We start from the raw sequence: 11,026 nt of genomic DNA on the forward strand, positions 1-11,026 counted from the left end.
TCAACTGTAGTATGTTGTTAGTTGTCATAAATCGGAAATCGGGAAACAACACGTGAACAAAGAGTATGATTAAAATACATGTCTTAGTTCATATGATATCTAGAATAGAGGAATATATGATCCCTTATCTAAAGGAGGGTTGCTGATAAGATCAGAGTTCGACAGTGTCTTTGAGAAGCTATGATTGCTAATCGGATAATACTTTCATTTATAGTTACTAGACTTATCCAAGTGGGAGACTGTTGGACACTACTAGAAAAACAGCCTTTTACGACGCTCATTGCGCGTCGTAAAAGGCTCAGACGACGCGCAAATGCGTGTCAAGGAAGGCCCTGTCATAAAGAGAGACGATGCGCTTTACGACGCGCATCTATGACGCTCATTTACGACGCGCAATTACGACGCGCGTTTTGCGACACGCAATGCGTATCAAGGAAGGCCCTGTCATAAAGGAAGATGACACGCATTCGCGTGTCGTAACCTTACGACGCGCGTGTTAATGACACGCAATGCGTATCAAGAAAGCCCCTGTCAAGAAAGGCCATGTCATAAATGAAGATGACACACATGTTTGCGTATCGTAATTTTAAATGTTTAAAAAAAATAATTTTATATATTTATTAATTTTTAAATTAAATTTGCATTTAATTTCTCATAATAGAAATAAAATACCATATACAAAAAATACAATCCATTGCATAATATAAAATAAAATTTCATACTCAAAAAATAAAATAAATTGCACAAATTGTAATGTCATACAAAGAATCATTCAAATGTTAAACAAATATAATACATTGCTAACATGGGTTATACATTCCTATAAAACTAACAAATAATCATACAACTCTGTTTCTTACTGGAAAGGAATGTCAAACATGATTACAAGTCTCACTTAATCTTGATTACTCGCCTGCTTAAGTAGAATGTTGTTGTTGAGAAGGTTACCTAGCAACAGAGAAGTATACCAAGACATTTGTAGGAGAAGAATACTCTCAATAAGATAATTTAATTAAAAAAATGTAATGATAATGATAATGAGTTCATACCTGTGAAGTAGTGCAGAATGCTCATCATCATATGTATAAAGCTCATATTGCTTTGCAAAAGCATTTCCAAGAGAAATGACCCAATCAATGTCTTGAACAACATCCAAAGTTTCTGCAAGAAACTACAAACAAAAAAAGAAATAAATAATAATGACATGAAAAGTAAGACTATCAGTCTATAACCTCAACAATAAAACAAATCAAATTATTATTAAAATCAAATAATGATAATACAAATTGTTAAAAATTATGGGACAGCAGGGTCTTCTATGCATGTAGATTGATAAGGTTGTTTCTTTTTTACTTAATAAAATCAAAATGACTTGTCGTGCTAAGTGAGAGGTTGGTCACTTTATGTATTAAGACCCTCCTTATTATGTATTAAGACCCTCCCTATTACAATATTACCTGTTGTTGTTTGTTTTAGAATTTGGAGAGAGAGAGAGAGAGAGAGAGAGAGAGAATCTTCATGCCTTTATGGTGTATCAAAGGAGGGCGCGAAAAGACAACCCAGTTACCATCCTAAGCAATTAGTGGTCCTAGACCATGTGAAAAACAGAGCTCATATCATAAGCTGATTTCATAAAAAGATATAAAAAGAAAGACTAAAGAGCCAGTACCAGTTGATCAAACCCATGACAATATTCTAAAGAACAAAATTTGACAATATCCTAGACCAAATGACCATTTTTACCTTACATTCTAAAGAACAAAATTTGACAATATTCTTTAACGTGAGAGGATTGGGAGGAAAAAAGAAGAAGGGCAAATAGGTAATTAGTGTCTTAACCAATTATTTCATTCTGTCCAGGTTAAGTGAAAAAGAAACAGCCATGTAAGAGAAAACCAAAACTGTTGAAAATAAAAAATAACTATAAAAACAGTATGCAGGGGCATTTTGGCCCAAAACTGTTAAAATCAAATTTTTTAACTATAAAAATAGTATGGAGGGGCAGTTTGGTCCAAAACTGTTAAAATCAAATTTTCTTCACGATTATTTCCTACTGCTTACATGAGACCAGATTTGGAGGTTGAGCAAAAAGAACCATATCAGCAAGTACCTACCTGTACATGGAACCATTTTACTATAAATAGAGTATTTCTTTCCAATCGTATTCAAACAGGGAAGCGGGTATTATTATAAGGGAAAAAGACTTACTCTTGGGGTTTGATGAACTCTCATAGGCCAAGAAGGGAACATGTCAAAAGTAGCCGATGGCCTTGGTACTGTTGTGTATAAAACTGCAACAAAATTACACAATTAAAAAAAAATCTTTTACAATAAATCACATCCAAGAAATTAAAAACAAAACATAATCAGACATTAAAAAAGATTGAAGTGGGTAGAAAATGGATAGCTAATCCATATCTTTTGACACTTTCAAACCCTCTTTTTCTAATTAGACATACTAATAAATGTATGTTCTTGAGGGTGTGGTTTTCAAGTAACAGATAAAAGTGAACACAAACTCAAAACTCAAAACTCAAAAACATACAGGACAGTGAAGCAGGTCCATCCCATGACTCCATTAAAGTTGATGACCAGGGAAATCAAAACTACTATTGTTATCTTTTATAAGAAGACTTCAAGTATCCTTCCACTTGGATATTATATATTATGGGGGTGTTTGGCAAAAAAAAAAAAAAAAAAAAAAAAAAAAACTTATTGCTTATTAGCTTATAACTTATTAGGTTATAAGCTAATAAGTATGGGGTAACTTATGAAAAAATGACTACTTATTAGAGGTTTCCATCAGAATAAGTTATTTTTTATCCAAACACTTTTTTTTTAACTTATATATAGCGGTGTTGAACCTCTAATAAGCTAATAAGTTGTTTTAATAAACTTAGCCAAACACCCCCTATATCAATCAAAATCAACAAAAGTTTCCCTATTTAAACAAGTATCACACTAGAAAACACAAAGTTTGACAGAGAAGAAAACTCCAACAACAATGAATTTAAGGAGAACTGAGAATGCACATATATCTTAGTATTATGAACACACAATGACTCTTAATTTATCTTATTATTGGATTGGAACAAGAACAACTTAAATTAGAATGAATAATTAAAATGAAATACAATAACTTTGCAACACAAGGAATATAATGGACTCTGTAGTTTTGATCAGCATCATTTTGAGCTTACTCAAAATACAACAGTCCTGTTGTGTTGATAAGGTAGAACGCGTAACTCACAATATGACTTGATTGCCTTCATAAGGCATTGTTTTTCAAGATTCTCAGATTTCTGAATAAAACTCAGCAAATTATCCTTGTGCGAGACTCTCTCAACCTGCAAACCCAAACAGAAACTATTTGACTTTTCACCTTAGCATATATATACTGCATACTATTGATACTGAGAAACTTAAAACTCTTTGATTACCATCTGCTCAATGATTGGGCCCCCATCAAGCTCCTCCGTGACAAAATGGGTTGTGGCACCAATCAATTTGACCCCAGCTTCAAAAGCCTGTCATTCTCCAGTAAAAAACATAAAAACATAAAAAGCTTAAAACAGAATTTGGAAATTGGAACACAGAACCTGCCTGCCTAGATGGATTTCCTCCCTTGAATGATGGCAATAAGCCATGATGTATGTTGATCACATCCATCCCATATCTTTTCAAAAAGTTTCCAGACAACACCTGTCTTGGGTAAATAAACAAATAAGACCTTTTTCCCAATCTTGCTGCTATACTACTACTAGAAAAACATTTACCTGCATGTATCTAGCAAGGACCAAGAAATCTGTATCTTCAACCAACCCCAATATCTCATCTTCTACATTCTTCTCCTTTGACTTGGACAGATAATGATATGGAATCTCATGTCTTTCAAGGAACCGCATCACATGGGTATTCCCCACCCTATCATGATTGCTATTCAAAATACAGACATACTATACACATCATTTACTAGTCAAAGATAACAAGTAATAAAAAAATTTCCAGACATTATGTTTCAAATGGTTCCTCTAGCCTACCCTCCTGATTACTAATTATTACTTGTTTTCTTAAATCTCTTATTTGTTGTTGCTGCTATTTGGTTCATGTTGGTTGCTAGTTGCACCCTGATTTTATGCTTGATCACTTTGTCATACATAAAGAAAAGAAAGATGCCCAACGTATACAGGGGAAAAAATCCATTCATTGATTGGGATAAAAAAACATACAAAAGAAATACGAACCTCCTTTGAAGTCATTCAATCTGGCTAATGCAGAAAACGGATCGTCGTCGGTATCAGCAAGTGATGACTATATTCCTTTTTCTCTATTTCTTCACATCACCATGGCACCTCCGACCCACCACGACCGTCGATGAACACCAACAGCAATCCCTTAAAATGTTATGAAATTGAGGCTGACCCGCCACCAACTGAATCGCCACAGTAGCATATCGCCTGGAGAATCCAAATAAGAAAGAAGAGGTGGGGAAAGGAAGCAGATGGCAGAAGGAAAGGAAACGAAAGAAAATAAAATAAAAGGAGTCGAGACGAAACCTAAAAGTATTCCACTGGACCAATAAAAAACCCTAAATCTTCTCATTTTCTGCAATCGATTGTAATAATCACATCAACATGGCACCTCCGACTCACCACCACCGTCGATGAAGACCAATCGGGAAATCGAAGCAGATCTTTACCATTTGCGTTCATAAGAGGTCGGAGTGGATATTAGCGAAAGCAGCGATGGTGGAGAAAATGAGAAAGAGTTAGGGAATCGATGCCCTCTACCAATTAGATCACACGGGACCAACAGTTTTTCCTTCCTCCTAACCCCAAAAGACGTGGAATCAATGCCCTCTATTTTTGGATGTCGGATCGATGGATACTCATCCTTGTTACATTTTTTTAGGCTTCAAAATTGATAGATTTTTTTTTCGATTCTTTCAAGTTTGAATCAAAAAATGAGAAAGAGTTAGGGAAATCAAGAGTGCAATGCTCGTCCTTGTTAGGTTGAAGATGAAAGATAGATAGAAGATAGAAAAAAAAAAAGGCGGGTTTTCAAAATTTTGGGGATTTCATTTCCCCCCTTGTCTACTAAAAGCACGTTTCATTAAAATTATAAAGTGATAGGTACAGACGACGCGCGTTTAAGATAAAGCACCCTCCGTGTTTTTAATTTTTTTTCTTGAGACACCAAATTAAGGGCACGCAATAAAGCGTGACGTAAATCCTTAAATTTTTTGGAGAGATGACACTATTTTAAGGGCACGTCCTTTTGCGTATCGTTAATTATCGCGTTTCATAAAAAGCGCGTCATTAAAGGTCTTTTTTCTAGTAGTGGGATTAGCGTCTAAGCCCGTAACTATATTTGGTATGTATTTGACCTAGTTGTGCATGATCCTTTTGGGTTGCCTTCACCAAAGCAACTTGATAGGATGATTTATGGAGAAAGATGATTAATTATGATTTATTAATATATTATATGAATAATATATTAAAGGATAAATCATATTGTTTAATTAATATTAGTCAAGAATTAATTGATAGTTAGTTTTGTGACTAAAATACATTAATTAAACTTAGGGGACTGGAATTATAATTATAAGATAATTGCAATTGGGCTACATATCACCTTGGAACATAGTTTGGACGAATTCTATGGGAAGCCCATAAGGAATTCATCCAAGGAGTATTCTAAGAGCAGCCCATGGGCTGCTTGGAGCCTAAGCAGTCAAATTAGGATTTCCTTATTTAATAACCCTAATTTCCTCACTATATAAAGAACCCTATGGCCCCAAAAACGTGGTGAACTCTTTCGGATGAACCCTAGGATGGTTTTTGGTGCTCCTCCTCTTTCTGATAAGTCATCCTCTTTCTCTTGGTGTTTGTGAGCCATTACAGGTGTGGCACTTGTGACACTAAGCTTCTTGAAGATCAAAGAACTCTTGTAACCATTATAAGGTAAGATCTAAACCCTAATTCATATGTTAAATTGTTTATTGTATGCTAGATCTAGGGTTTATGGCTTTGAATGTTTATTGCATATTCATTAGACAAACTAGATCCAAAGCTTTAAGGTTTGCATGTACACCATAGGATTGATGTAGTGCTCATAACCCATCAGATTCACAACTCATTCTGTCTGGAACACACACTCGTTATTTGTACAGTTCTTATGGCACTGGATCAACTGGTCTCTTGGATTTTGTCTTCTGATGTTGGAGGTAGTTATTGTATTCTCTAGTGGATAGAGTCACCTGGCCACTAGTTTGAATGTCGATATTACAAGTTGTTGAAGAGGATAAAATAGACTTATAGACTGTTATATGATGTTTTTAAAAAAACTATTTCCTTTATATATTAATGGAGTTACGCTCACTGCAACAAATATGTTGAATATATATTCCCAACCAAACAAGTAGATTAAATACTTACGTTAGGCTAAGCATGAAACGTTCTTATTTGTATCTAATATGTATATACTTATGGAGCTTATGTTAGACAAGAAAATTAACTCAACCTGGCATTTGATAATTGTATTTATGTAGACTATCCTAAATGATCATTTAGGATGAAGTTTATACTATCCCACTTCTTATCATTTCAGAAGACATACAATTAGAGAGCTATTTTTTCAAGTGGGACCAATATGGAACTTTAAGAGCTAAAGAACCATAAACTAAATGCATCATGTTTTGGAACTAGAATATCAACAATAGTGTATTGAACTTGTTCAATAGTTGACCAGGAACTAATAGAAGATGTAGAAATGCATTCAACTATGATAATCGAGTATGGTCTTGATTAATCTTCCTAGATATAGTATGACTATAAAGAGTAAGTGAGTTTTCAAAGAAGAACACATACATGGATGAAAATATTTTCAAATTTAATATAACTTCTCAAAGTAAGAATCTTCTTCGTTATAAGATGATTTTATAATGTGATTTCTCTATAAATATAGATGATTGTTGTGTTTTCTATAAAGCTAGTGAGATCATAATAACATTCCTTGTCTTGTATGTGACTGACATACAAATTTTTGGAATAAAGATCTACTTAGATATATCATTGAAACTAAAAAGTTTTACTTAGATTTGCATTAATTGTCAAGGATCTTAAAAAGAATAAGTTATAAGACTCTAAGAGATTTTATCTTGCCAATACCACATGACATGATTTTGATCAAGGATCAATATAACGCCCAAGTTTTCATACCAAGTACGCCCCAAAAATTTCATTTCTTATTTAATTATTACAACAAGTTTGGCGTACATTAGCACTCTGGAATACAAGTAGTTATCACAAGGATCATACTGGCCTCAAGAACAGGATCAAGTTGGGCCTTATAATAATATATCTGCCAAATAAATTATCACAACAACATAAGCCTCATGGCTTACTGAACAACAACTACAATAACATAATGTATATGTGTATATATATATATATATATATATATGTGTGTGTCTGTGTGTGTATATATATATATATATATATATGTGTGTGTGTGTGTGTGTGTGTGTATATACACACACACGAAGTAACTAATTTTCTTACATACATAGCAATTAATTTATACCAATTAGCGGTATTCTCATAACCAAACCCACACTAATAATTTATTACTCATCCTTAATCTATCTCTCCATCAATGCTCTATCTCTCAGTAAAAAAGCTATCTCTCAATCATGATCAATCTCTCAATCAATGATCTTTCTATCTCTCTCTCTCTCTCTATATATATATATATATATATATATATATATATATATATCACACTCTCTCTTTCTCTTTCTTCATCATGATATATTTCTCCATCATAATAAATTGATTAATCATCCTCTATTTCTTAGTCAATACTCTATCTAGAATCTATCTCAGGAATGATCTATCTCATTAAGGATCTATCTTATCAATAATTAAATTCTCAGTCGTAGTCAATCTCTTAATGAATGATCTCTGTCTCAATCATGATCATTTCTTGGTTATGATCTATCTTAATTAGAATCTAGCTCATCAATAGTCTAACGTATTAATAATTAATCTATCAAATGTACTCTATCAATCTATTTGAACTGATCTATTGTTCAAGCATCAATCTCTTAATTATAACAAATTCCTTAATAATGATTTATTTCTCAATACTTATCAATCCTTCAATAATAATCAGTTATCTAGACCTTTATATGAATCACCTATCGTATATCACATATATCATAGATATCACATACATCACAAATTTATTACAAACAATTACTCAAAAATGGTCTATCTTTCAACGTCATCTATTTCTCGATAATAAGTTATCTTTCAATCAGCAATCCATCTCTAAATTAAAGTCGATATTTCACTCAAATATTAATCTCTCAAAATAATCAATCTCTCAAATGTCATTAGATTACTCTATAATAATTAATGATATAACTCATATAATGTATAACATAGATAAAACATCAATGAATGTTAGAGTAATGTTACTCTCGTACTTAGTTAGAAGACTTATTCAAACTCCGATTCTAATCCTTCGTTGGCCATCAGTTCCTCATATGGTAGCACCTAATCCAAATAACAAGTTTCTTAAAACGTGTCATAGCATCATTACTAGCCACCCTTTGGGACCTCTTGTTATATTGATAATCAAATCTCATGTTATTATCATAATAGGCTTAAAACATATGTCATTAGCTAAATCTCACATAATGGGTAGTTTCTCGATCGTCCGGGATTATAACCCTTATAGTCTTGGTTAAATCTTTTAACATAAGATTAACTCAGAACTTTATTAACAAATTTCTAACAACATCATATCATGGATACCCGTAACATATACAGTTCTATTAAATTTAATTACTAGTCAAATTTCGTAAATACAGTTTAACGGGATAAAGATAACTCAACGTATCCCATAAATCAAACTCGTATTACATGTAAAATGGTATAACATCATCGTAATAATCCCCTGCAAACGAATCACAAGTAGCATGTCCGATCCTGGATGCCAAAACTCTCCAAAATGACACGAGACTCGTATATTTATACCCTACAGCTTCTATGTCATGGTCATCTATGTGCCAATTCTTGGCGATCAAATGAAAATCTTTTCTTTTCTTCTAGCAAGCTTTCTTTTGATCTTTCATTTTGGAAATTTCTTCTTTAGGAACATAATTTTTTCGATTCCTTCGTCCTTTTGGAAAGATTGAGTCTTTGCCTTTTGATTGTTTAAATCATTAGGTAAAGACTCCTCACTGATTTTCTTTTCTTTGCCTTCGTCATTAAGCTTAGCTGTTCACAACCTAAACTCTATTTGTGTTCTTTTTATTTTCTTTGGGAAAAGATTTTTGACTCTCTTGACATTGAAAAACTTTGGACCTTTGATTCAAATTATTTATACAACATTTTGGTTAGTGCAAAAACCTTCATCAGTTACTTTTGCATTATCTTCATTTAACAACTCATCCATTTTTGGAACGACATTGTCCACATTTCCTGCTGTAATGAATACTTGATTGGGAATTCCTCTAATGAACGTTGGAGAATGAACTTAATTTTTTTCTAGAAAATGTTTTCCTTTTTCTCTCAAAATCTTTGTGAATCCTTCTTTGTCCTTAAATACATGAGCTTCAACAACTCGTGGAATTTCTTTTTCACAAGAATCATCATCACTATCACTTTCATTGTTCATTATGCTCTTGAAAATAACTGATTCTTGAGAATCATCAGATGTGGTTGTCGAAGATGAATAATTTTTTTAGCTTCATTATTGATTCAACATTTTCTTTGCCTTTAGCTAACAGGTGACATTAATGACAGACAATTTTGAGCAATCAACATATTCCGCTTCCTCAATTTTACTAATATTGGCATAATCATCTTCAATATTAGCGAAATTTTGTTGAGTATTTTGTGTTGAATTCTCAATCTTGTTCAAAATTTTTATTTGTTCGTTTGTGGTCAAGGTCTCATTCACAATATCAACCAATTCATCAGCATTCAAACAATCATCAATATTCACAACACAATATGCATATGAATCATTAGGAACATTATCATAATCAACTACTTTACTTTCACATTCAAAAGTAGTTTCGTACATTAATGCACGTTTGAAAGTTATAAACGGGAATAACTTCCTATGTTGTTCTTTGCATATGCCTGATGAATGATAAAGATTAGTCAATATTCCAAACATACGCTTAGCAATATTATAATAAATATTTCTTTGTTTTACCAACATGCTTTTCTCCATACGAATAAAATCCATATCAATCATAACCTTTGTAACTTATAACCCTAGGCCTTCTATCTAAGTGGTCTTCTGCTCCAATTTATTACGTGTTTCGTAAAGAAATATCTTAGATTTCTCCACTTCGTTACTCATAGAGATCAACATATCATTCCGGTAAGTGCAAGTACCATCAAAATCAGATAAAATAACATGGTAAGAATTTAAAGAAACATTAAGAAAAACAAGAAGATTACTTACCTTCACAGTCATTAAAGATTTTCTCCTTCCACTCAAATTCTATTCCACTTCTTCACTCTTTTTACCTTTCTCCTTCTCCATCTCTTCCTAATCACTATCTTACTCAACATCAACCAAAAATCTTTCCTCCAGAATGACCTTCTTTATCGTGACATCCCCATTTTCCACGGCCAGAAAAGACCGATTTTGTTTATGCTTTGTTAAAAATCAGAGTACTTCTTTTCATAAAAATGTTGCGGAATTTGTTCCCAGAAAACACGATAAATATGTTATCAAAACATTTTTGAAGAAACATATTTTATTCAGTTTAAAACGTTTGGGATGTCATCGTCAATACAGAAACATAAGCATAAACAAAACTTACATTCATTTACACTAGTGATCTATATCTCCTTAATCTCTCAGTGTAATGTCACTTCATATCGACACCTGTGATATAAATAAACTGAGTGGGTCAGGTTGGGAAACCTGGTGAGTACATAGGGTTTTCAACCCACAATAATATAATTATTATGTTTAAACAATCAAGCAATCAACC

The 11,026-nt window shown here is 32.8% G+C and overlaps 1 protein-coding gene and 1 long non-coding RNA gene across 3 annotated transcripts; both read right to left on the reverse strand.

The window, feature by feature from the left end:
• Positions 1-1,749: 1,749 nt before the first annotated feature.
• On the reverse strand, positions 1,750-4,423 carry LOC145100737 (uncharacterized). Its single transcript, XR_013705229.1, has 3 exons — positions 4,245-4,423; positions 2,209-2,291; positions 1,750-2,114 (listed from the first exon to the last, which is right to left on the reverse strand). It is a non-coding gene; the product is annotated as an uncharacterized LOC145100737 (long non-coding RNA).
• LOC145100736 (formyltetrahydrofolate deformylase 1, mitochondrial-like) lies at positions 3,010-3,932 on the reverse strand. Of its 2 annotated transcripts, none has more exons than XM_079037887.1 (4): positions 3,777-3,932; positions 3,604-3,702; positions 3,441-3,527; positions 3,010-3,347 (listed from the first exon to the last, which is right to left on the reverse strand). In XM_079037887.1, exons 1-4 carry the CDS (start codon positions 3,903-3,905, stop codon positions 3,201-3,203), a joined length of 462 nt encoding a protein of 153 aa, XP_078894013.1. In that variant the 5' UTR covers positions 3,906-3,932; the 3' UTR covers positions 3,010-3,200. The 2 variants fall into 2 exon arrangements, with proteins under 2 accessions (XP_078894013.1, XP_078894014.1); XM_079037888.1 differs by having other exon boundaries at positions 3,314-3,366.
• Positions 4,424-11,026: the final 6,603 nt, after the last annotated feature.

The sequence above is a fragment of the Lactuca serriola genome, chromosome 4, assembly GCF_051521515.1.
Source record: "Lactuca serriola cultivar US96UC23 chromosome 4, Lser_US96UC23_V15, whole genome shotgun sequence".
Classification (NCBI taxonomy): Eukaryota; Viridiplantae; Streptophyta; class Magnoliopsida; order Asterales; family Asteraceae; genus Lactuca; species Lactuca serriola.